General features: G+C 45.0%; 1 protein-coding gene across 18 annotated transcripts in view; it reads left to right on the plus strand.

Moving 5' to 3' along the window:
* The window catches only part of LOC137268011 (kinesin-like protein unc-104), a 76,612-nt gene extending 67,091 nt beyond the window's left edge, over positions 1-9,521 (plus strand). For all 18 annotated transcript variants that reach the window (XM_067802489.1, XM_067802481.1, XM_067802485.1 and 15 more), the window contains 7 exons: positions 49-194; positions 936-1,253; positions 1,575-1,702; positions 2,323-2,566; positions 2,800-2,919; positions 3,927-4,045; positions 4,450-9,521. In XM_067802489.1, coding sequence (XP_067658590.1) covers positions 49-194; positions 936-1,253; positions 1,575-1,702; positions 2,323-2,566; positions 2,800-2,919; positions 3,927-4,045; positions 4,450-4,489 — 1,115 coding nt within the window. In that variant the 3' untranslated portion in view covers positions 4,490-9,521. The remainder of the gene's footprint in view (positions 1-48; positions 195-935; positions 1,254-1,574; positions 1,703-2,322; positions 2,567-2,799; positions 2,920-3,926; positions 4,046-4,449) is intronic.
* The last annotated feature ends 18,178 nt before the right edge of the window (positions 9,522-27,699 follow it).

The following is a 27,699-nucleotide window of genomic DNA, read 5'->3' on the forward strand; positions in this document are numbered from 1 at the left end:
CTGCAAGAAATATGCAATGAAAGGACAATTGTTTTTGCTTTTATGCAGGAGTGCAGCGGCGTCAACGGCGAGTGTTGGATACATCATCTACGTACGTGCGTGGGGAGGAGAACCTGAACGGATGGCGCCCTCGCGGCGACTCCCTCTTGGTTGACCATCAGTGGGAACTGGAGAAACTCACCAGGCTGCAGATGGTGAGATATTCCTTCCTACTGATTGGAGTGCAGAAGGGTTTTGATCCCTTTGTCATTCAAAAAATATAAGAAGATAGTATTTGTTGTTACCCTCCCTTGTCCTAGGCATGAGAGAGGATTGATCGTGTCACAGTCTGTGTCAGTAATTGTGAATCCAATGTTCAGCCAATTTTCACCTTATATAAATAACTGCAAGGGTAACCAAATGTCTGTAGCTGTAGAACACTAACAGAACTTGATGATTTTTTCTGTATTTCATTAAGAATATACTGCTTTGAAATAAAGGAAATGTTTTGTCAGAAAGTTAATTCATGCTTCAGCTGTTATAATAGTGGCTGTTTAACATAAGACTCATGATTAGTATTTATGGTGTGACATGAATGCACAATTTTAGTGTTATGGTGAAGGCATGGAATCACCATGACATGTGGAGCCACAGAGCGATCGTAGCACTATAGTGATCGTAAGTCCCATTCTTGAACATAGGCAGTCATATCTGTATGATCGCTTTGAGGAATGGGGCCGTGGTCCATACATTAGTGAGACAGTCACAGTCTACCGGTTATCAAAAGGTTTTGATCAGATTTCTGATCCGAGACACTAATTTGCACTATATTCCAAGTATACAATTTCTGTGTATGTCAGTATGGTTTACCTTGAGAGAAAAGTGCTATGTGTTTAACCATGTTTTTTGCGTGGTGACATAACAACCACAGGAATCAGTTCAATGTCACATTGCAGGTGGAGAAGGCTCGCCATGTGCTATTGCTCCGTGAGAAGCTGGCTGAGCAGAACAAGACGTCAGAGCTGAGCAAGCTGGACAAGGACATCGTCAACATGCAGGCCAAGTATCGCAGTCAGAAAGCCAAGGAGGAGGAACTGAAAGAGTTACGATCTGACGAGAATCCAAAAGATGTAGACATAAAGGAGAAAGATTTGACAAAAACCTCAAACATTTACGAGTTGAAAACGGATGGGGACAGAGAAAAGGAGCTTGCTGCTAAATGTGTTAAGCTGATGCTGCAGGGAAAACCACCTCTCAAACCACCACCTGTCAGGGTACGTAACATCACAGGACTCTTGAGTCAGAAACAAGCACCTGTTATGGTGTCTGATACCACCACTTTTCTGGGTCTGAAGCAAGCACTTGTGATAGTGTTTGATACCATCACTTGACTGAAACACGCATCTGTTATGTTGTCTCATACCACCACTTCTGTGGGCACCTGGTGTCTTACACCACTACTTGGTAATGCTTAATTCAGGATGTTTCCAGTTTGATAGTGTCTAAAACTGCTACCTGTTAGAATTGGTTGTTTGTGGGGGTTTAGGGTTTTACTGTAAGCTGCATACCTCTATTTGCTTGCGTTGTTTTACCAGACATCACTCACGGACTCCATGTTAAGCTCAACGACTGCAACCTCTGAGGAGAGTGACAGTATGCAGCAGTCAGGAGCAGAATCTCTGGGCATCAGCATGACAAGTTCAACAGCATCTGAACTCTTCAAGTAAGGCCATTGCATTTGAGCTGTTAACATGATAATCATCCTCATAGAATGCAAACATTATAACAGTCATGAACAACATCTGTGACTACAAGAATCTGACGTTTTCAGATTTTAGTATTCATTGTGGCTTATAAATTACTTATGTGATTAATGTTTCAATAGTTATTCTTTGAAAGAGCAATTGAGACAAACAAACACTAAACTTCCCTGACTTTTATCCAAACTGTGTAGGGTGATGCTCATGATTTTGGTCACTGGATTGTCAGGTTCAGACTCACCATAGGGTGACCACCACCATTAATCTCGAATATTTCTGAATGTGGCATTTAACAACAAACAAACACTCAGTGATGTATATTCAAACTGTGTGTTAATGTATGGTACAAAAATAATCAATGTATCCTGCAGTTACATGATAACTAAACAAGAATCATAGCCAACTCAGGGAGGTGGGGTACCTAAGAGATTAAAGTGCTTTCTTATCATGCCAAGGACTCAGCTTCAATTCCCCACATGGGTGAAATATGTGAAACCCATTTCTTGTGTCCCCAACTGTGATATCGCTAAAAGAGGCTTTAAAGTAAACTCACTCACAATCAACTCAACCCTTCTCCTATCAGACCCACCAACCCCACCATCATCCAGCAGTCCAGATCTTGTGACAACCTGACCTCAACCCCCAACAGCAGTGCAGAGAGCGGGGACAGGAAGTTGTCGTTGCCGCTGAAGGGAATCCGTGCCGACATGGAACTGCCCATGTATGTGCCCGATGTGGAGGAGGTGCGCGTCAGTCCTGTTGTGTCCCGTCGTGGCTATCTCAACTTCATGGAGGATAAGAGCAACGGCTGGGCCAAGAAATGGGTGGTAGGTGGTTTAGCGTGTCTCACAGAGGATTGGTGGTGATGCCTTGAAAGTTAAGCCTTGAGACTTGTATGTCAGTGTTATAGTATACAGATTGGTGTATGGAACTAACTGTATAATGTCTTCCATGATAAGCAGAGAAATACCCATTAACAAGCAATACTGAAGACTAGTCTCTTGTAGTTTTTATACATACATTTGGGAATGTGTATTGTATCATGAACTATTTTCTTCAGATCGTGCGTCGTCCATATGTGTACATCTACAACAATGAGAAGGACCCTGTTGTCCGTGGGCTGATCAACCTTGCAACTGCACAGATCGAGTACAGTGAAGACCAGCAAGCCATGCTTAAGGTATGTGTATGATGGCATTGTTGGGTCAGAAACTGATAAACCTGACCTGTATATTTACTTGATGATACTGTACCAGTTCCCAGAATGAAAAGATTGAACTGGTTTGGTTTGACATGATTTGACCTCAAAATCTGATAGCAGTCCATATCTCTCACAAATAGACATGACATGAAAAGCCACATATGAACCTTTGAACAGAGAAGTAGAAAAGAAAAGACCAGAAAAACTTTAATTTTTTGCAGCTGAAGCAATTGTCATTTTTCAATAAAGACAATATTCTCACACAGAAAGATTCCGGCATTCTGAACCAAGACATTTTGGTTTTATGATGCTTTTGGCAATATTCTACCAACATCATGGTGGGAGACACCAGAAATGGGCTTTTTACATCATGCCTTTGTGGGAAATCAAACCTGGGTCTTTGAGTGAAGGTCTAGGGTAGCAACCCATGCTTGCCATAAAAGGCGACTATGCTTGTCGTAAGAGGTGACTAACGGGATTGGGTGGTCAGGCTCGCTGACTTGGTTGCCACATGTCATCGGTTTCCAACTGCTCAGATCGATGCTCACGCTGTTGATCTCTGGATTGTCTTGTCCACATTTGATTATCTACAGACTGGAGCCATATGGCTGAAATATTGCTGAGAGCACCTTAAAACTAAACTCACTCACTCACTCACTCTTTGAGTAATGAGAAAAACATTAAGACTTAATCCAGCAGTGTCGATCCCACCTTTAAAACATCTTGTTTTCTTTTCTCAAGAAGTTTCAAATGTACATTCATTTGAATCCAAACATTTCGGCATGAGGTTTCCAATTTGTAAAGTTTCTGATTTGAGATCAAAGTTTGAATACAGCATCATTTGTATTCACTATGAAAAGAGCGAACAAACCAGCTAGATTTTAAAAATGTCATGGTAGAATTCATATTTCGTTCCATGCTACTGTAGTAAGTTTTGATGTTATTACTTGGATTCCCGCCTAACCTTGACATTCCCTCCCTTCTAGACCCAGAACACATTCTCTGTGATGACGAAACATCGCGGGTTCCTTCTGCAGACTCTTGACGACAAGGACTTTCACGATTGGCTGTATGCCATCAACCCCCTGCTGGCTGGCCAGATCAGGTGTGTAACCATGACAACAGTGTCCCAAATAACGGGTATCGGAACCACAATGATGGATGGTTTGACTAAAGCCTAGTCTCTGTGTAATGTATATAGTAACAAATAAACCCATTTAAATTTAAAAGGAGATTCAGTAGTGTGGGAGATTCCGATCCTGAGGAAGTCCAGTCTTTCTTCATTTAGGGCTTTAGCATTGCAGGAAGTTTAGAAAAAAGGGAAACTAATGTGGTTCAGGGACTGTGAAAATGACTATGAGATGTTAAAGGGTTTGGATGGAACATGTTCATTACAATGTAAATAGAATCTGGTTTTTTTATTGATAAGAAGTCTCATTTCCACACATGAAATACACATGAATAAATAATACATGTACCCCATTTTCAACACTGTTCATCTGTTTTCAGGTCCAAGCTGTCAAGGAGGAAGCAGGCAGTAATGATATGAAATATGTTGTTATCAGTGATGGTAGACTGTCGAAAAGATTCTCCACATATTTCCCAGCATTCCATTGTAGCAACAAAGGAGACTAATCAATTTGTTTTCAAAAGGGACATAACTCTAACGAATGTGATAAGTGTATAAAGTTGTAGTGTGTTCCTAGTCTGGTATGTCAACAAGCTGCTTACATGAAATCAGAGGCCAAAATATCTTCAATCAATTTTGAAAACAAACATTGCGTTAGTTTAGTTAAAATGGGATGGCCATGAGATGAGAAGTTTTCAGAGTGAAATGTGCAAATGTCAAGTTTTAAAGGTTGAACGTGAATGTTTGGGCAGTCCCTTTTTTAACAAAGCTGAGATGATATGTAGTCTTGTTTAAGTGTTTATTTTGTTGCTGTTTTGTTCCTTCATTATTGATTGAAGATACAATCATGTTATGTTCCTCACAAATTTAGAGTTTATTCAAATATTTGGCAAATGTAATTAATGATTCGGAGGGAAAGTTAATTCCTTACTGCAGATGAAGGAGTTTGTTTACACATTATTTGAAATCATTTTGGCTTAAGCAACCATGAGCCCCAAAATGCTGAGCATACAAGGGAAATAACTCCTGAGAACTTTGAGTCAATGTGTTCAAATATTTGTCATTGTTTGTTTTGTGTCAGAAATTGGTGCTTCATCCAAAATGTCATTTTCATGCTAGGGAGTCCTTGTTTGATTATCTCCTGACTGGGTAAGAGAAATGTAATTATTCAGAGTTAAACAGTTGCACAACTGTTGTTCCACACAGAAAGCATTTCAGAACAAAATCTAACTGATAATAATATTAGTCACTGCAGCATAATACTGTCGAACAGGAAGTAAAGAGTTAAGGGATCCTGTGTATTCTCTTACAAGTTACAACTTTATCGATCGTCTGTTGCGGAGGTAATCAAAGCAAGGTCACGTATCAGTTTGGATATCCAGAGAGTGTTCATGTAGGGTAATCGCAATATGTAGTATACTTCATGTGAATTTTGACCTCAAGTCTTGTATTGCCGAATCAATTATTCTACCCTACTATTTACTGTGTATATTGTCCATGTTGCCGTGTGGTTGAAATTGTGATATTCATGTTGACTTCCTATCAACTTAACATACCAGTGCTGATAAATTATTCACAAATTAGTTCATATTATTAGTGTTGGATGTACTTAAATCTTTTGTCTTTTTGGGCATAATTTATTGGGTAGAGTGGTCAGTCAGGAGGAGTGACAAAGGAAGCACCTTGAATGACTTTGGAGACAGGAATGTCTTGGTGATCTTGATTGTCTGAAGAATGACAAAGTTTCAGTATGTTCTTTCCTATCAGGGAAAAGGATTGACTTCAGAAAAAAAATTGTTTTAGATGGTTTCCCATTGGTTTTTTGGAAAATATTTTTAAAACATACATTTCACTCCAGAAACAAGGTGTTGATTGTGATAGTGAGAATCATGTATATGTTGGTAGACCTATGTTAGAAGACAGATGTGAAGACAGTATGAAACAAGTTCTAACTGCAACCTTCCATTGTTGTTGAACCATCTTAAGTGAATTATATTCAGCGGTCAGAATTTGCACTGTTCATGTTTCTTTGTCACTTCTTTGGTGAAATGATCCTAGTCCATTGCTAATCTCTGTTACACTGCAGTGTGTCTTCACTTGCTCAGTTGACTAGCTCACAAACAAAATATGACATTGTTTATCTCAATATACTTCCGTCTATGTTGAATAGTGCTCCTATGTTGTGACATAGAATTACATAGTTTTCATGTCAAGTCCAGCCACAAAATGTTAGGGATTTAAAATGAGTGAATTAGGCAGTATACAGGGTTTTGACTCCAGTCTTTTTTGTTGTAGTAACGTTGAAAACAAGATGATATTGCATTGCTTATAAATCTGATCATTATGCCAGTTGTTTAGGTGCATTTTGGAGTCGTTTATCAGTTTAAAGGGTTCATAAACATCAGACTTCATTAAATGATATTTCTAAAGTGTTTGATAATAATGTATACCTAGCTGTTAGCCATTTGGGTCATTTGAGTGTTAATCATATCAAAGTGTCAAAAATGGTCACGTTTGATGAGTTTACGTGATACAGACAGGTCATTTAGCCTCCTTAATATTTTGTGGGTCATATGTTTCATGTACATATGTAACCATGGTAACAGCATTTATTCACACTATGTGACTACAGTATATATACACTCATCTTGTTTGTATGTAAATGTGACTATGGTTAGTGTTTGACCAATCCCATTACAATTATTTGGGGTCGGATGTTTAAATCCCAGTGTATTGATGTCTTCAGTATGTATTGTTAGGTATATCCAAAAGAATTCCCAAATTTACAGATCACGATTAAATGCGGATTGGACGTATATCAACAAATTCAGTGTTAGTTTGTGACTCCTGAAAATTAGAAGACAAAATATGGAAAAAGTTTGATTTTAATGAAGTCAAGAGTACATGTCAACGATTTCTAAATTTGGTTTGAGTGGTAGAAGGTTATGCAAATGAATTTATTTTCAAATACTAATAAGCATAATTTTTTTAACTGAATGAAAGTACATTTACATTCAAATGTGTATCATATTTGTTATCATTTTGAAAAATATTTTTGGACTGTATTGTTTATTTTTGAGTTTTGTTTTCTTATGAAACTGTGCAAACAAGATTATGTGATTGGTTGTGCTTTTGAATATCTAATATTCAACGGAAAATAAAGAATTTCCCAAAGATTCATTAAAACGGAAAAAATATGTTTTATGCATTTTTTCAAGGGCATTTAATGGTTTTAAGGCATTTTCTTGAAAAGATTAGCTGTGAAGTTGAACAATGAGTCAGATGAAATTACTTCATATTAGAAGAATGACTTCTTTGTTAGATAAATATTTTGTGCAGGCCCTTTCATTCATCATTCTGGAGGTAACATCTCTTATGTTCAAACACCTTTCATAGTATTTAACAAAATTTTTCATAGTATTTAACAAAATTACCAGTCACAAATTTAAACACATTCTATTAAATCTTTGATTTAGGTCAAGTTCTGGTAACTGCCGTTTAACTGTTTTGAGATGTATGCACAGAAATAAGTTGGAATTATTTGACTTGATTTTTGCACAAATGTTTGAATTTACCTGTATACACAATGCATTTAAACAAAAATACAGGTAATCAAATATTTTCCCTAAGAACTGTGATTGCTATTGTCTTTGTCAATTGTACAGTAATCAGTGTGCTATTGTATCTAGCTGATTGTTTCATGTAAAATATGTATGTAGTGCTTGAAATGCTTCTTGTATCATTTCTGCTTGATTAACAGATGTACAGCATAGGTGTATCTTGTTCAAGTTGTTGATCATTCTATGCATGTCTCTTCATAACTCTCTCATTTATGCCTTAATCTGTACAACTTCACAAACAGACTTGTTTCCATTCTTTTGAATCAAATGTTTCTAAGAACATAATTATGGGTTTATCAAAACATACTGAAAATATTGAATTACAAACCCTAAAGATGTTTAGGTTTTATATCTTAGGTTATAAATTTTTGAGTTATGAAAAGAAAATCTCACATAAACATTCATTCCATGACTATCATGATATATCAACGTGCAATATTTATAATCTGTGAAAAATACACCTGTTTTTTTTTTCTTTGTTATTGCAGTCTGAAGGCATATCCAAAAATGTATCTTTTGTTACTGAATTTTATGACTTTTTCTTGAAGACTATTTATGGTTCAGAATGAAAATTTATGTTCATTTTGAAAATGGGTATTAATACTCAGTTAATCCTCAGGTATGTAGCAAATTAAACGTCTTTAATTTGAAATGAATGGTTCTTCTTAAACATCTTTAAAAACACTATAAATCTACCAGATGTATGTACTCTTTCAGAGGACATAGCAAATAGGCAGGTGTTTGGATCTAATTCCGACTTCATTAGAAATTATTTTTGTAAAGGGTTTGATGTTCACAATTCTAGAATTGTATTGAGATATTCTGTCTTGTTCTTTTTGCTGAATTTGCAAAAGGAGCAGGCAACCAATAATGGATATAGTTTTACGTGAAGATTCCATTTTTGGAATCATTCCTATTGAGGTAAGTATCCATATTTGGACCTATTTCGCATCTTTCGTAAGGAAATATTCTCAATTCAAATGGTGAACTTGAACACTTGACTTTATCTGAACTGGTCGTAAATGGAAGTTGTATAATTTGATGTGAAAATCTTGTGTTTACTTATTTAATGCTCTTCATCCACTTTCATTTGAAATGGATGGTTATCTTTGGATTAATCCTTCAGAACAAACGTACACGACTGTGTATGAAGATTGAATGTGTACGGAGTTACACACATGGCATGGTTGTTCTTGTTACCACGTTATTTAGTGCAACAGGGAGACTGCTCAACTTGAGTCCACGCTGTCATGCTTCCGGAAATGGAACATTCACTGCCCAAAAGTCAGTGCTGCCAGCTTGATTGAAAAGGATCACGTATCAGGCAGAATGCTATAAACATCTTTCACTTTGTCCCATTTCATAATTCCTTTTAGATAATCACTTTCAAGCACTTAATGGTTAAATCTGTGCTATTTGTAAATTATTACTTACATATGTACTGTAAAAACTGCTTTTTGCCTTCAAATGGCTTTCTACAGATTGTTCATGAAGGTTTGAACCTGATAAGCACAGAATTCTGTGTGCTGTTACTGCATTGTTCTCACAAGCCAATCAGATCGTTTCTCACATCAGTGGTTGACCCACACATCAGAGAAATCGGCCAATGAAATCCATGTTATATAATTGTATCATCCAATCATATTCTTTGATAGTGTCATCCAATTCAGATAGTTAGGCAAACCATTCCAGTTGTCTATCACAATACTCATTGGCTTTCTAGCCTGTGATGTCATTGTTGCATCAGATATTTGTTGTATGCAGTATAAACTACCTGTTCGCAATACTGTGTATTTCTGCCAGTACGTGGAAATAAATATTGCTTAGTGCAATGTGTCTGTTGTGTTGTTTAAAGTTCATAGATATACACATACCACGTAGTGCTGGTATTGACATTACATACTCACAATACGAAAAATGTGGTCACAACGATATAGAGTCAAAGTATTGTGCAGTGTGATACGGTACGAATTTCGACACAAGGTGGCGATATACGTATACGATACTAAGATCTTTAATTCTAACACCAACTATAATATATAAAACACCTTACGATCAAAACAAAAACAATTCGAGACTATCTAGTCCAACGTTGTTTGTTCGGAAACAAGATAATCATGTTAATAAACGGACCTGCATGAACTGATTACATGCGAGCGCAGTCTCACAGTAACTGCAGTACCTGAACTGAACTTTATTTTCACTCAGGCTGCAAACCGCATCGGTATACCATCCTGGGCACTGGAGATGCGTCCCTTTGGCTGCCTTCCCATAACTCAGTAACGTTTCCAAATAGGCTCGGTAGGGATAGGTTCCCATGGAGGGGGTGATTTCCAACTGGTTGTGTCCCACTTGCACACGCACTTCTCGAAAGAGGGAATGCATCATGTTGTTCACCGTGGACATGACGAGTCGGTCATCCCCATCATGAGTGGCATCCGTGCCATCGGTATTCTTGATTTTGAGGCAGATGCGAAGGTAACACTGATTCAAATCGATGTACGCATTCACAGGGTTGGCAATGTTAAACTGGAGGGGACCCGCCACCAAAGGGGGTGCCAGAGGACTGTATCGAATCCACTGACCCTCTTGAACTGACGTCACCACAGGAGGAACCGAAAAGAGATCCAACTGTGACTTGCCACATTCACAAGCATCCCGGCGCATCATCTTGACAGGTCTGCCCAACAGGTCTTGACAGGTTCGTGTCTGGTGTTGAACTGACCCTTGTTCATGGGAATGATCCTTTTGTATGTCAAGTCTAATGTCACAAAGTTCCATGACGACTCAAAACAAAGCTTGGCGTTTTTGTTGTTGTTTCTTCTTCTTCTTCTTCTTCTTTATGGGACCAGACGGCGGATTTCGTTTTCTTTTGTGTGCCGGTGATGACTGTGACTGCAAGGTGGTCAGTAAGGCCTGTTTTCCATGATGTTTCAAACTGTCCCGTACACTACGACGTCCAGAACGAATATCTTGCACTAAGCCTGGCAGCATCTTCACACCGGTTTTGAGAGCCGATTTTCCCACCGTCTTCAGCATGGAGAGGGCTGAACGGCCCAAGCTTCCCAAGATGTTTCCGAGACCTCTCCCACGTTGATGAATGCGACCTCGGTACGCAGCTAAACCTCGTCCTTGCTGTTGTAGGCCACCCAAGCCGGTGCTGCACCGGTGTCGGATACACTGATGTCCTACCATGTCAGTACATGCCCAGACGACGGGGACGGAAATGGAGTGTCACGATGGTCTTCCCACTCTGGAATGGCACGGGTCGTCCTATGTCATCCATTAAATAGATTTGAATGGCATCCGTGGTTCCCTGACGCAATCCCATGTAGCGTACATGCTGGGGAGTTTTCATCACGACGCTGTCTTCCATCATTCGACGAGATACGGGAACATACATCAGTAAGGGAGCCATGGTATCCCCAACAATTTGATCTTCTACCACATCCGAGTAGACGTACACCGTATCAAAGCCAGCCAGATGGTCGGCTTCCTGTTCCCCCACCACAAGAGGACGGTCAAACACACTCACTTGGACAGGGTAAGTGGAGACTTGACTTATTTCCTCTGCTTCGTCGACCACGGGGAGTTGCATGAATCCGAGCATGCGTACCAAGGAAACAGGCAACACCAGTTGAGTGGTGTAGGCAGACATAATGGCATCGTGGTCTGGTTGGGTGGCTGTTTTGCAGGAAGAACCCGAGATGGCCCTGCACATGTCTTTCGGTGTGGGAGCATAAAAGTTGACGTGCGTTGGGCCACGCATTTCAAATCGGAGTTCTTCTTTGGGGTAGTTCACGGTGACGGTGTAACGACCTCTGGCATCCGCCTGGTACACATTAGCTGTATGTTTTTCCAACAATCGTGCACAGGCACGCTGAAGCAGGATGTTCAGTCTCTGGACCAGTTCTCGAGCGGAATACACGCCTTCGGGAATGATCACCTTTTCGCTGACGGCTCGTATGATGCCTGGGTTCTCTTCGATCACGGTCGCATCCGGTGCTCCTGAACTGTAAATCCTGGTCAAGCGTTCCAAGTTCACACGAAGCACAAACCAGTTGAAGGGGTACGACACGTTGTACCACGTCATGGGAAAATGAAGTACACTGACGCCCACTTCCCACTCTTGACGATTCAATTGAATGGGAAAGGAGAGTTTGACTTCGTAATGGTTCACCTTGTTGTCGGGATGAACATCCATGGACGCATCGCTGGGTAAGGTGACGTAAAAGTCCCGCTTGGAGGAAAACAAGGACATGGTCATCCTTGCGCTTAGGGAACCAGACTGGACACGGAGGGAGTCGAAGATGCGGTAGCGGCAGCAGGAGCAGAAGAAAAAGAAGTCAACGATGACGGCGACGATGATACCAACGTGGGTTGTGGGAGCAAGTATCCCAACGAACTGGCCAACAACGCTGTCCACAACTGTTTCTCACCGTGGTCCAATGCCAACTGAACCATACTCATGACGACCACGCCATATATCAGCAACACTTGGGAGAAAAACACCACTTCACTGCGTGGCAAGTCCATGCCAAAACAACACCAACGTGAGGAGGAGGAGGAGGAGGAAGCCTTGTTGTTGTTGTTCTCCTTGCACCTGAGCCTGGGTTCGCTCTGCATGATTGGGCAGGGAGTATGACCCAAATGACGGTGACAGAGGGATGCCACCCTTATTTAAAAGACCAAATGAGCCGCAGGGATCCATGAATCGAAGCTGGCCGGGTAACCTGACCACCTCACTAACACTTCGTCCTTCTTTTGACGCCGTCGACGTTTCAAGACCTGATCGACTTTGTACACGTCATCCGTTTTCTGAATGGGTTGTAGTTCCTTGGGGTAAAAGGTGCCTTGGAGCACTTCTCCATGATCATCTTTCACTCGGTAGACAGGAGGCACACGTCCTTTCACGACGCGATCCACGGTGAACAATTCGCTGGTCCAGTTGGGAAGATACCCTTTGTCAAAGGTCCCTTTGGTCTTGTTCAAGCGAACACGGGTCCCAGGTAACAAGAGAGAACGCTGGTGTTGATGGTGCTTCTGCTTCTGCTGACGTTGCTTCTGCCGTTCCTTCTGGCGCTCCATGTGATCCAACACCCGAATTTCGTCGTAAGGGTTGTGGGGATGCACATCCACGGGTCGCTGTCCGATCGTGCGATGAATGCGATGATTGTATCCATGCATCAGCTGGGGTAAAGCCTTGAGGTAGTGACGTGTTCCATGTTGGGTGAAATAACGCCACATACGGTTTTTCAACGTTCTTTGAAAACGTTCCACCACCGAGGCTTTGGTTTCTGGGTTTTGGCTGGTGTAGAAATGAATGTCCTGTTTCTTGAGGAAGACTTGGAAAGGTTTATTGACAAATTCGGTCCCTTTGTCCGTCTGCAACATGGAGGGCACACGTCCTTCAGCTTGTTTCAGGATTTGTTGAAAGGCTTCGATCAACGTGGTGCCGGTCTTGGACTTCATGGGTTGCACCCAAGCCATTTTGGAGAAGACATCGATGACACACAGCAGATACCGGTAACCTTGGTTCTCTTTCTGATAGGCGAGGAGGTCGCTCAAATCGGCTTGCCACAATTCGTCCACACCGCTCACACGGTAATGATCCCTGGAAAAGGATCTTCGGGCAGGTTTGTGCAAGGTGTACGTGTCCTGGGTTTTCAACCATTGTCGAACCTGATGTTGCGTGAGTGGGGGTTTCCCCTTCTGGGTCCTCCCCTTCTGGGTCCTCCCCTTCTGGGGTTTCCCTTTCTGGGGTTTCCCTTTCTGGGATCCCACGGCTTGCTGTTTGACTGCTGCTTGCCACAAACCACGCCACCCTCCATAGCCTGCTGGATGTTTGGGATCGTAATAAGTATGGTGAAGCCATTGTGCCCAGGCAGGCGACAAAGAGGAGGAGGAGGAGGAGGAGGACTTGCTGCTGTTGTTGTTGTTTCTCTTGGGACGTCTCATGCTAACACTGTTGTAGATGTCACCCTCTGCTCTCTTTTATGATTAAAAGTCAATCCATTGACGCACTCGGTTCAGAGGGGAAGAGGGAGTCTCTGTCTTCTTCTTCTTGACGCCAGCAAGATTCGATTGAGGTGGTGTTAAAAACAAGGTTTCTCCTCCTGGCCGTTTGACAGGGGTGTCAGGTGGTGTTGCCTGTCGTGTGCCAGGTTGCTGGGTGGTGGATGCTGATCCTTTTGTTTTCATCATCCAGGACCAACGGAGAGGGTTGCCAATCAGTTCATGAGGGACGTTGCTGGAAGCGAGATACTGAGCCAGAACGTTCCAACCCCGTGGAGGATCTGCTTTGGTACGTTGTCGCACCAGATCATTGATGAGATCCACCATGTGAGTCCCAGGCATGGGTTCCCCTTCCACCACGAATTGACCGTTTTCATTCCAACCCAAGTCAGGATGGGCTTGTATCCGTGCCATCAACTGTTTGGCCTTGGCTTGCAGCGTTTTAGGAATCGTTTGCACCACGTCATTCAGAATGAGGTCAGAGGAGGAGGAGTGTTCTGAAACAAAAGAATCAAAGAACAACATGAGTCAGTGACTCTGTAACCGGCTTCGCGCTCTCCATGCTTAGGATGACAGCTCTCTTAGTCTTAAGACTTGTAGACCTAAGACTTCTAGGCGACCTCTACACAGGCCAGAGTGTAACTCAGTAAGTAAACCGTACTTACGGGGAGCAGCTAGGAGGGGAGGAGTCCCTCTTTTCCCGAGGGGTGTTGTTCCTTCCTGACTGGTGTTGGCAGGGATTCCATTCCATGGTTGCGTACGGCTGGTGCGTCGTGCTGTTGTTGTTGTTGCTGCAGCTGCTGCTGCTTTGTCTTGAAACGCCAACATTTGTTGCAACAAGGTGTTATACTGCTGCTCTCTGTCCCTGAAGGGTATCGTGTCATCACGAACGAGGGTATCCATATCGTGAAGCGTGTGTAACCGTTTCTGTTCCAACAGGTTGGACTTGAGCAAATGACGTTGTCGTTTTTTGTCTTGCAGACTTTGCCATACCTCTTCGGGGACCATCACCATCTTCCGTGCATGCTTCATCATGGTGCAGAGACAACTAACCCCAATCCGAGAGGATCCCTGTATTTATGATCATCGCCCCAACAGACCAGACACCAAAGGACCCACCACCGAGGCCAAGGCAGACAAGAGACCCAATCCCCTGCCTTTCTGTTGTAACAGTTTGCGTTTCTTGACCACAGACACTTTCTTTTTCATCAACGTATGCATGAGGGGTCCATGCTTTTGTAAACGATGGCGTTGCTGTGCTGTCATGGGAATGTTACCTCCATACAAATTCACCACACATTCGCAGATGGCTTGAATCAGTTCCGATGGAGCATGTTTCAAAATAGCCTGTCGCATGGCTGGTGTTGCTGTAGGACTACACACATGACAGAGCGCTTCTTTGTGACGTTTCAAACGGGCAGACATGATGTTCCTGCTGCTGCTGCTGCTACCATGGAACTGACGGGGATAAGGATGGGATACCTCTATTTATTTAGGGTAGCGTTGGTGGAGGAAGTGGGAGTAATGCCGTTGTCTTCTTGTTCTTCTTCTTCTGGCTTCGTAACACCATGCGGGTCAAGGCTGCCCCTGGGCCTGTTTTCTTGTTGTTGCCCTTCTTGGTCTGTTTCCTGGAGTGACGACGCCCCTGAGGTTTCCTTTGAGGCTGCCTTTGAGGTGGCCTTTGAGGTGACCTTTGAGGCTACCTTTGAGGTTTCCCTTGAGGTTTCCTTTGGCGACGAGTTGGGTGTTGTCGCTTCTGTTGTCCCTCCTGCAGGTAGGACTGCCAGTTCAACAAGATGCGTGTCAACACGCCTGCCAACGTTCCACTGCCACTGCGTTTCATCAGGTAATTCAGACGTTCATCCACAGGCAAACGTGGATTAGTGATCTTGGTCAAGACGTCTTGGTGTCTCAACAGCCAGGTCTTGTGTTGCGTCTTCAAAGGAACACGTCCTGCTCGCATATTTCTCACGGCGATGGCAAACCATTGCAACAGCCGATGACGTCCTTTGATAGCCACACTCTCTGCCAAAGGCAAGCGTTTCACAAGGCGGATGGGTTTGACTCTTCTGCGTGTCGTCGGTTTGGAGCGTGTCGGTTTGGTGGAGCTAGGAGCACGAGGTCGTTGAATCATGGCCGGAGACGTCAAGGGTTGAAAGGGTTGAATCATGGTAGGAGACGACGACGACGAGAACAAAGGGGTGACATCAAAAGAAGAAGAAGAAGAAGAAGAAGAAGAAGGAGGCGACAAGGTGACGGCAGGTGAAGCACGATGCGTATAGACAGGGACAAACGTGTTTGCTGCTGCCGCCATGGTGGGAGTGGCGGGGTACAACTCTTTTAAGGAAGGTCTTCTGGGTTTGGCAGAGGAGGAGGAGGAAGCAGGAGGAAGAGGTGTCCTGAGACTTTCGTACAACCGTTGTACACCCGAGCGATGACGTTCGGTGGGATCACGTCCCAAGGTGGTGGGGAGGGTTTTATGAGCGGGTTTAAACAAGCCTGTGGCAACAACAGCACGTTTGCGGGGCTGGGTCTGTTTTTGTCTGTTTCCCATGGCAGGTCAGACTCAACTGATGGGTCAGGTCGACAGTCAGCGCTATTTATCACTTGGGAACGTAAAGGGTGGTGGGGTTGCGAAAGAGATGGGTACGCACACGATGCTCTTTGGCCGTGGTGGGTTTCAAGTCCAGAAACAGATAGGAATAAGGAGCCAAGGTGGCATCCTCGTAGGCTTCTCGAAGGAAAGCCGTCTGTCCTGGAAAGATTTGTCGAGCCAAGTGATCCATTTGAGAGGCATCTCTCGGGTTTTTAAACAGCACCAGATAGTGAGCATTTAAACTAATGGTGCGATGATGAGGTGTTGAGGCAAAGAGGTTTTGCGTCAGGTACAACACGGACGTGTTGCGATGATGACTTTTCTTGGTAAACCATCGCAACACGTCTGCCTCTTCCTCTTTGCTATGATCGCCCAGCAAATCGTCAATGATCAACCAGTGGGGTGCAGGCAAACCACCCCCACCCCCACCCCCAGCCCCAACAGACCCTGCTGCAGGTAACTGCGCGTTGGCTTCGCTCATGGTTTGCACAAAGGTCAGGGGAAGGTTTAACTTTGATGTCAACACTTCCAAATCTTCGTGCATGGGTTGCCATTCACTGTACACCCAAACGATCCCCTGAGGGGGTAGATCGAGAATCCCTGGTTGAAACACGTGTTCCAGCAACGTTTTGACGAACGACGTTTTACCCGACCCTGTAGGGCCTGCAATCAACATGGTAAAAGGATGACGTAACGTGAGTGGGGTGACCATGGCATCCACCAGGTCGTCGCCCCTTAACAGTGTCCCTGACTGTGTCCCTGACATGGTCCCTGACAGTGTCCCTGACATACGTCTTATCGCTCTGCAGGTGACACCAGAAATGACCTCAAGGATCGATGAACCTTGAAGATATATACAACACATTCAAACCATTCACATTGAATTTTATTGGAACAACACCAACAACTTGTGAACCACAACAACAACAACAACAACAACAACAGATCACCACCAGTTCAAATGGTCGTGAGGATTACAAGTCGAACAACGTAGAAAGTCCATTTGTCCAGGATGAAAATGATTTTCATCGTTAAACATGGGAATGTCTGGATAGTCCTCGGGAGGTATCATCTCGGATGCAGTCGTCTCGGATGAAGTCGTCTCTGGAGCCATCACGGATGTCATCATGGGATCTGCCGTCATCAGGTCTGAATGAGCAGACGTGTCGGCGGAAGTCTCCCCTGACACTGTTGTTGTTGTTGTTGTCTGCTTTGCATCAGTCATGGGGACAGTCGACGGTGGCATCTCTGGTGACAGCATCGGTAGTAGATCATACAAGTCTTGTAGATCAGGAGGCAACTCATCGTGGGGTGTTGCGTCGGGGCTAGCAGGAGAGGCTAACTTGTCGGGGCTAACATCAACAGTTTGCTGACACTTGACACTCTGTGGGTCTGCTGCCTTGGTGGTGGTAGGGGCTTCCTTCTTCTTCTTCGTCTTCTTCGTGGTAGGGGTACCTTTGGGAGGGGTACCTTTGGGAAGGGTACTCTTGAGACAAGTACTCTTGGGAGAGACACTCTTGGGAGAGGGACCCTTGTGAGAGATACTCTTGGACACCTTCTTAGGGGATGCCTTGACGGGAACCTTCTCCTCCAACTTCTGTTTCTTTTGTTTTGGAGGAACCGTGGCAGGGGTATCCATAGGATTAACCAGGGTCTTCTTGGTGGGTGTTTTCTTCTTCTTCTTCTTGCTGACCACCACCACCACCTCCTCCTCCTCCTCCTTCTGTGTCTTCCTCGTCATTGTGGCGGCAGGGGTTGTCGTCGTTGTTGGTGGTGGTATCACCACCCATTTAGGAGGGACAGCCTTGGGTGTCTTGACTTTTGTCTCTTTGGAGGATTCCGACTTACGAACGGTATAAGTGACACAGATGAGGTCCTCATGGATGATGAGTACGTCCTTCACATGATAGCGTTCATCCTGGAGAAGAGAAAAGTACCTCGAAGGGGATTGGATGTATTCAGCCCTCATGATGTGGTCCATGTTGGAAGAAGGGAGCAGTGGACAATCTCTAGTACCTGTAACATGGAATGGTAAAAATATTAACATCAACGTTTCGACGGTTGCATTGTGCAAGCATGATGCCCTCGGGCCTACAAATGCTCTGTGCGGTCGCGTACTTTGTTGAGTTAAGTAATTGAAAACCATACTTACTGTGCTGACGTGGAGATGCTGCCATGCTGACTGAACTGGTGCGACTGAAGACGTCTCGATGGATCCCGAGTTTTTTATACAGCAGCTGCACGTGCTATGACGTCACGCATTGACGTCACGCATGGCGTCACGAGCCTGTTGCTTCTGCACCGCCTCTTGCACCGCTTGTCTGATCTGTTCTAAGAAGTGTCTCTCTTCCAGATACGTGGCGATCACAAACAGCAACGTGAACAACATGATGATGAATGACAAGTCTCACACACAAACTCTTCTTTATATATACACATACATGCGATGACATCATGACCTTGGATGACATCACTCGGTCGTCTCTGTCACTGTGACTGCTTCTGCATCGCTTCTCTGGCCTGTTCTAAGAAGTGACTCCGTGACTCCGTCCCTCCATAAGATCAGCCTTCTACGATCATCCCAAACATCCTGCAGAGTCAGTTGTCGCCTGTCACTGGGTGGAGTCTCTCTGGGAGTCTCTGTGGGAGCCTCTCTGGGAGTCTCTGTGGGAGTCTCTACTCCCAACACTCTCATGGCGTCTGTCTCGTCACATTCCTTCAACGCTTTGCAAAAGAGGGTGTAAGCTTGGGGTCCTCGCCGGGGTAGAACATCTAATAAAGCTCTGATCCGATTGTAAGAGGTTTGTGGTACCTCCATGATGTCAGCCTTCATGAAGAGGGTAAGGAGTTTAAACTCCACCAATTTGTCGACCACGGCTTCGATATCTTTGATGGCTACGACGAGACTGAGGCGATTGGTCCTGAGCTTATCACAGTGAACGGACTGCATCCTTTTGTGTTTTTTGGCTTGGGGGTGCCGAAACATACCGAAAACCAAGAGGTGAGTGTGTGCTCTCTCTCTGACGACTAAAGTCAGAATGAGGAGTTGCGTTGAGGAGGTCTTTATGACGCGTGACGTCAGGACACGTGACAACAGGGTTTGACCAATGAGGTGTTAGGAGGGTGTGCGACCATGGACTCCACCAGGTCTGTGCCTTACAAGATCATCATCATAAAAAAAAAAAAAAAAAAAAAAGGGTGACCATGGACTCCACCAGGTCTAACCCTGAAGACAAATGACACGACACATGAATATCCATACATCACATGATGTTTTTTTTTTTTATGACTCTTGATAAACATACAAAGAAACAAACCATGTATACAGTATCACCAGTTTTCTTGTCCATGACATGATCAGCAACCACCACAACAGTCACTTTGTTGAGTCCACAGGCATAGTCACTCGCCCTTATTGCCATAAGGTAGTGTTTCGACGGGCATGCCTTCGGAATCGTAAATCACGCGTCGCTTGGTGTACACCATGCGGTACACTTTGCTGGTGTCCTTGGACAGCAAGGTGTTGTTCTGGCGGAATCCTGTCCGTATGATCCGACGTGGATAGGGGACTGTGATGCTGACTCGATCCCTCTTACAGATGAGATTCTTCATGCTGTCAAAGTGAACGTATTAACTTGCTCTGTGATTCAGAGTAAATCCTCGGACTTTGCTGACAGCTACTACACTGCCGTCGGGTTGAGGATGCCGTAGCTTGTAGGTGTAGTTCTTGGGCCCTGCCGATGCAAAGATCTGAATGCTATTGCCCCCTCCCAGCTCGTCGGTGAGTTCTCCCAAGGTGTCTCCCAGTGGAGGGTTGTACTGTAGGGGACGATGAATGTAAATGATGCTGTCTGTATCAAAGTACAGGACGCGGCGATCCAAAGGTTTCAGATAGGAGTAGAGCTTGAGACGGGCTTGGGCTGTGACCCATGCTGCAATGACCACGTTGTGAGCAGGATGTGGGTCGCGAAATTCTGGGCGAGGTTCATACGTGACACAGAGGAGGTCTTCGTTGATAATGTTGACATCCTTTACTTGGCACCGTTCATCCCGAAGGAGGGCAAAGTACCTTTGTGGAGAACTGATGTACTCTGTCCTGTCGAACCCGATACGTTGACCAAACTTGCCCCAGTGGTTGTTTAGGCAGGCTTTCGCGAGGGCACGTAGTCCAGGGTTTTTGCGAATGTGAGCACTATCCAACGTGACTCCTTCTTTTTGCTGAATCTCCCTGATGTACTCCTCGGGGTCTGTACAACCTTCAGGGTATCTGCTGGCCTCTTGTTTGATCTGGAAGAAATTGTTTACATACTTGGCAAACAATCCTCCCTCTTGCGTGTCAGGGTCGTAGGTGGTGAGACTGTCAAAATGCCAAGCCTCGTAGATGTCAAGGACTTGATAGCCACACTCTTGAACGGCATACTGCAACTCCTTGCTGACGTAGGTGCCCACCCATGCTCGATCTTCGTCACCGTGGGGACAGGAGCCAACAAACTCTTCTTCAGCACAAGTGCGACACAGAGGAAACAGCAGCTTGCCATGGACGCGGTAAGGAAGCACAGGATGGTAGAGGTCCGTGGGTGGCAAGACCCGACACTGAATGAGTCCATGTAGGTCAAACAAGTCTGACACGGGAGGATGATCCTTGATCTCGGGATGTCCCAGCACAAGTGCGACACAGAGGAAACAGCAGCTTGCCATGGACGCGGTAAGGAAGCACAGGATGGTAGAGGTCCGTGGGTGGCAAGACCCGACACTGAATGAGTCCATGTAGGTCAAACAAGTCTGACACGGGAGGATGATCCTTGATCTCGGGATGTCCCAAGGGGTACGTGCCATACTTGCAGATGTAAGGGTAGAGAGAACACACGTCCACATATTTGATCTCTTCCTCTTCCTTCGCTTCATAGTAGAGTTTGGTGGCGTTGGTGCGTCCTCCAAAGAAAGCCTCTCTGGGATCCAAGGGGTCAGGCAGGTAAGCCTGAGGTCCTTGCAGGGTGGTCAGGAACGCTCTCAGATCCTCGGTGTCTTTCTGTTCTTTCAAGAAATCACATTCCCACTGGGTCACTACTTGGTCGATGTCAGGATGCTGTCGTAACACACCGAGCCGGTACATGGTGTGATGGAATCGTTCCCAAGGGGTTGTGCCCAGGGTGGCATGGGTTTCACATCGACCTGTCTTGTAACATCGAGTACAGCCATGCCAGAAACAACCCAGGTATTCGTACACGGTACGTGTGTTGGCATCGTAACCGTCCACAGTGTAGCGGCTACCATCACCACCATCAAAGCCAGCTTCCCCACCATTATGAGCATGTTGAATGTGGAGGCCAGGGTGTTGATGCATGATCCAGTTCAACCAGTGCAGACACTGAAGAGAGTAACGACGCTGTGGACGATAACCTTGAGCAGGTATGATGGCAATGGTACGTGGTTCCAAAAACAGCTTTCTGAAAGTGAGCATGCAAGCCATGGGGAGAGTCACTGCTTCGTAGAAAGGGTCCACGTCATTCTGCTGAATGAAGATGTGACGAAAGGCAGCACAACCTCGACGCAAAATATCCACATCACTCTGACAGTAGGCCAACAGTTCTTCGTCCAGATCAAAGGCGGCCCCTTCAGCCACTCGTGCATCGTATCAGGTCAAGAAAGCTTGACGTTCTGCAGGAAACATGCTGTCAGGATCATAAGTGGAGACGGGAGGATAAGGACCCACATAGCCTTGGTTATGGTCGGTGTTGAAAAAGTGTGGAAAGTATCCTTTCTTGAGTTCCGTCAATCCAAACGTTTTTGGAAAATGTTTGAGAGCCATGGTGAGGAAATTGAGGGAATCCTTGAAGACGAGACGCCCCACGTTCATTTGTAAGATCTGATTCCCTCGTAGCGTGACCTGCGGTGCTTTCACGAGATGGCGGTGGAAGTACTGTTGGAGCAAGTGTCCATCATACCCACGGTAATTGTGAGCCATGACCAACACTTCGTCATCGTCAATGGCAACGTTTTCTTCTTGTTCTTCATCATCGTCTTCTTCTTGTTCCACATCAACTGGGGAGGATGGTTTGGCGCGTTTCGAGGGTGGGCGGTTTGATGATGGTGCCTTCCGTTTCTTTGCGGTTTTCTTTTCCGCCAGACTGAGCAACCAGTCGCCCATGTCCTTCAAGGTGGTCGCCCCTCGAAACACTTTCATGCGACTAGGTCCTTCTCCTTCTTTACGCCAGGGACACTTTTCGCAAAGTTCACTCGAGGCCTCAGAGATACATTTGCCACATCCCAGATGGACGACACACAAGTTGGGAACGTGTGTACCTTGATCTTGGGTGCATTCAAAGTCATAAAAGATAAACTGACGCTGTTGCCGTTCTTTGTCTTCATTCCTTTTTTCACCATCATCGTTGCATTTGGGTGGTTCGATGGGTGTCATGTAGCACTGATGGTTGGGTTTCAAGGGCTCTTTGCAGATTTTGCAATTACGATTCGTGCCACACTTGTGATTGGCCATCCCCTGGATGTGTCGAACGTTGACTCTGGCATAGCAGTGATGACAAGTATGGATGGTGGAGCAAGTGCTGGGATGCTTGGCAGAGGCTGCTTGATGGCGCTGAAAACAGGTGGGGTTTCGAAACCATCCTCCACATTGAAGGCAGGAGAGTCCTTCGTTGACCACGTCACCACAGCACCCAGCATGTAGGCACCACTGGCAACAAAATTCGCGAGTGCAGCGATGATTTTCTGGGTGATCGTATCCTTGGTCACAGGTGTCGCAGTAATACGAATAACCTGTAAAAGCGGCCATGGAGGTGATGACATCGTAGTGGTGATGGTGATGATACAAGTGCAGGATCTTGGTCGGTTGAGGCACCTCGCTCTTGTACAGGAGCCGATTCATGACATCCTGAGAGTAAATTTTGAGTTGATAATAAGGAGCCAAACGTTGACTGAACAAGTCCCATGTGGCATGCCCTGTACACAGTCCTTCGGGGATCTTCAGTTGTGTAAATAAGGCCTTGGCTGCTTTCAGCTGAGCGGGTCTACGATGGTCGCAGAGGTACTTCCATTCCTTGGTCCATTCCTTCGTCACGGGATCCGGTTGGTGGACATGGTGGCTGGCCACGACGAGGGCGCGAGCAAAACAGAGTGGATCGTTTTCATTCTTGATTTGGACAATGCATTGTTTCTTTTCCAGGAAAACGTTCAAGCCAGCAATGTGTTTGAGACGTCCGTGTCCCTCGCCAAGACGATCAGGATCATCCACGTGCAGTAAGAAAATGTCCATCGTGTCATCGATGTTCAAGTCACGGTTACTCTGTTGCACGTTTTCCACCTTGGTCATGATGTGTTCCCCCTGGAGGTTCTCCATACGTCGAAACGTGATTCGAATGGGTGTATCCAAGGCAGGGTGTTCTAGGGTCAGTCCCACTCGATCCCCATCATGACCATTCACTTCGTTTCTGAGATCTTGCAAGACGGCATCAAATTGCTCCCTGAGAACGATGGGTAAGTCTTCAGGTTGTTGACGTTGCAGCCATGCTGGGTTAAACCTAAGTTTGTAGCGATGACTGTCAGTACGGAACTTTTTAGTGACTAGTTTGGACGCCGGCTCCAACTGGTAGGGCTCAGGATCCTCTTCAAGGTCTTCTGCTTCAAGTTCATCGCTGTTCGTGGTCGTTGACGGCATGATGAGAACTGACAAGACCCACGCGGAGCCGGCTTTATATAGACGGTTTATGACGTCACGCTATGACGTCATCGTAGGCTGAGCAGAGTGAGCCAGTGCTGGCAGTGTTGGTCTTTGTCGGTCAGTGTCAGTCAACCAGGAGTTCGTGGAGTGCACCAGGAGTTCGTGGAGTGCACTAGGAGTTCGTGGAGTGCACTAGGAGTTGGTGAAGTGATTTATATGTTTCCGAGGGGCAGGCCCATGACGTCACACATCCCTATGACGTCGCGTCACACAAGGCCAGTGACGCTGATTGGCGGTTCGCACCAGCGTGACGTCATCGACTCTATATAAACTCGAGGTGTTCCAGCTTTTCCTCATCAGTTGCTGACTGAAGCTTGAAGCATGCAGACGTCTCCCGCCGTCGCCGCCTCCTCTGTGTCCTTTCGTTGCCGCCTGTGCGAAACAGATGACCACAGTTATCTGCACTGCCCCAAGGTGACCTGTACCGAGTGTGGTGTTCAAGGACATCGCCATTACATATGTCCAAAGAAGACCAACAACGGCAGTATCAACAAGCACGATAACGACACGTGTTACAACTGTGGTAAAAACGAAGGTCATCGCAGTTACGACTGTCCACATCCCTGTCGTCACTGTGGCCATGAAGAGCACAAGAGCATGAACTGCCCTAACAAGACCTCGAAACGTTCGGCTCCCACCAACCGGTCGAGTGAACCGCCGAAGAAAGTGAGTAAACAGGAAGACAATCGCCTACTGACTCGTCTCCACGACAAGATCACCCTCGTTCAAGAACGCATGGACACCATGTACACTCTCATCCAACGCATCTTGGAGTTTGTTGAACCCATGGACGATGACGTCTCCAGCGACAGCAGCAGTGGACCACAGTCATAAACCAACCCCCCCAAACAATATCAACGGCCCTTTTCAGGGCCACCCACCTGCTCCCTAAAGACTGCTTGAAACACGATGCATCCCATCCCATCGCCGTCGTTCCACTCACTCTTCCCTCCTCCCCCTCTCCTCTCCCCCTCTCCTTCCCTTCCCTTCCCTTCCCTTCCCTTCCCTTCCCTTCCCTTCCCTTCCCTTCCCTTCCCTTCCCTTCCCTTCCCTCGTCCCGTCCCGTGCCGTGCCGTCCGTCCGTCGCCATCTTGAAACACGCTTCCTTCTCGCGAGATCCCGCAAGATCACGCGAAATCGCGCACAAACCACCGTTGCTTAGCAACACCCCCGTTGCTAACGACCACGTCACACCTCGTACACACCAACTCATGACGTCATCCTAAAACAATCAAATGACGTCACACCCCGTACACACCAACTCATGACGTCATCCGAGAACAATCGAATGACGTCACCATGCGGGTCACGTGACCGGAAGTGCCGCCATCTTGAAAACGACGCCAGAGAGACGCTGTACACTACTCCCAACCGTTATATGAATGTAAAACCATACTCACTCACTCGGAGAAATGAACGAGCTGCGATATTGATAAAACTTCGGGGTGTTAAAAATAATCGGGGTGAACCGGGATTCGAATCCACAATGACAGGGACCGGAACAAAAGAGTCTGTACCTTGTATACTTAGTTTAGTTGTTTGTTGTTTAACGACTCCTACAGCAATATTCCAGTTATAATGGCGGCGAACTTGGACCAGAAAATCCAGTCAACAATGAACATCGATATACTTGGCGGTCTCGCACATACCTTTTGAATAAACCGTACCCACCTGTACATGATCAGCTGGACTACATGTACACAACTAAGCGTATTCGTACCAGTGTACAAAATAGATTCCAAATTTTGTTTGTCAGTAGGGCTAGCTATGCCTGAAAGTTACAAGCCCACAAAATAATTCACTTGCCCGAAATCTGAATGAAACCACGTATTTCACCATTAAGCTGCTAATATGCTCAACATTTTTATCAGGTGATAATCTTGCATGAGTTAAAGGTATTCGATCACGTACCAAGTCGGAGAGAGTGACATATCTACAAACTGATCCCATGAAAATTCACCAGCCACGCGGGCCAGTGACTGGAGATTTACTGGCCCGACTGGATATTTAATAGCTACGGGCTAGTGGGCTCCTATTGTTATCTGAGCTGATGAAGTCATCCTCATCAGGCCAGCTGGACACTGAGTCCAGCACAGCCAGATACCATAATTTCGGTGTAAGTTTTCAGAATTAACTTCAGTTAAATATGTTTTTCATATATATCAATAAAAAAAACTATTACAATTTTCTGCATTTTTTAAATAGCCATGTTTTCCAAAACAAATAATCTCAAACGTCCTCTGCTGCAAGAGTGAGCAATATTCCAGCAATGTCACAGCGGAGGACACCAGAAATGGACTTCATTCTTTGCAACTATGTTGGGTATCGAACCAGGGTCTTCACCGTGACGAGTGAACGCTTCAACCTTTAGGCTGGTTAGCTCCCATCAAGTACAGTTGTCAAAACACAGGGGTAAGCTTGGAGGGATGGCCTTGAAGGTCTTGTGATCACTAAGAAAGGCCAGCGTGGCGTGACAACGGCGACTTGAAAGGTGAAACTAACACCAAGCGCTAGGGTGTGACGACACATTCAAGGAAATGACGAACGAGAAATTAAATCAAATAATTTCAAAACGTGTTCTCAAGAAAGTCCATGCAAAACATATAATTATGTTTAACAAATAATGTTTTCAAAATAGAATATTCTTTCGTTATGGGTTGTCCAAACCCTGTTTCACCAGTTGTCTGTGTATGCATCCTTCGGATTTCCGGTTAGTTATGCGATTCTCACCGTGTGAGAAGAAGCTCATGTAAAGATGTAAATGTTCTGTTTTATTGTTGCAATGATAAAAAAATAAATAAACAAATAAATAAACCAACAAAAAACAAAAACAAAAACAAACAAAAAACAAAACAAAACAGACGAACACGTTTACATACAGTGTTCCCAGAAATTATTGAGAAAATCTTTGTTTTTTTTCTAATGATGCTAAGATTGGAAAAATGGCTTTCACTATGCACTAAGCATACTAAATAAGGGAGACAACTCTTGAAGGCTTGGAAGCCAGCTCATTACGTCAAGAGTTATCTCCCTTGTCTGAGCAGACGGCTTCCTGTGTTGACATGGCAGAATCTACAGCAAGAGAGAAAAGAAAGCTCATTCTAGATGATTTTGAAAGGGGTGAGGCTGATGCTAAAGTGTTAGCTTGTAGACATGGTATTCCTCTGTCTACAGTATACAGAACTATGAAGAATATTCAAACAGGAACCGGGATAGAGCACAAAGCAGGGGCAGGTGGGCCTAGGAAATTCAGTGTTGTGGATCGCCGAAGACTTGGGCAGATTGTGAGTAGGGGCAAATTGAAAAGTTTTGAGAACATCAGAAATGAAATGATTAGCAGAGGAAGTCCTCAGGTATGCAATGAGACAGTTAGGCAGGAAATACAGAGACTTAATTGGGTGAAAAAACGTGGAATTCCCTCGCCGTTGATGAAAGATGCACAAAAGGAAAAACGTTTAAACTGGTGTCGGGCTCATGAAAATCAAGATTGGGATAATGTTTTCTTTTCGGATGAAAGTTCTGTTTGGCTTTTCTCTAATTGTGTGAAAATTTGGACCAAAGATACTGTCAAACCTATCTACCAGCGACCAAAACATAGCCCGAAGTTTCACATGTGGGGTGGCATATCGGCTAGCGGAGTGACGCCATTGTGTGTTTTCACGGG

This window comes from Haliotis asinina, chromosome 16 (genome assembly GCF_037392515.1).
Source record: "Haliotis asinina isolate JCU_RB_2024 chromosome 16, JCU_Hal_asi_v2, whole genome shotgun sequence".
Classification (NCBI taxonomy): Eukaryota; Metazoa; Mollusca; class Gastropoda; order Lepetellida; family Haliotidae; genus Haliotis; species Haliotis asinina.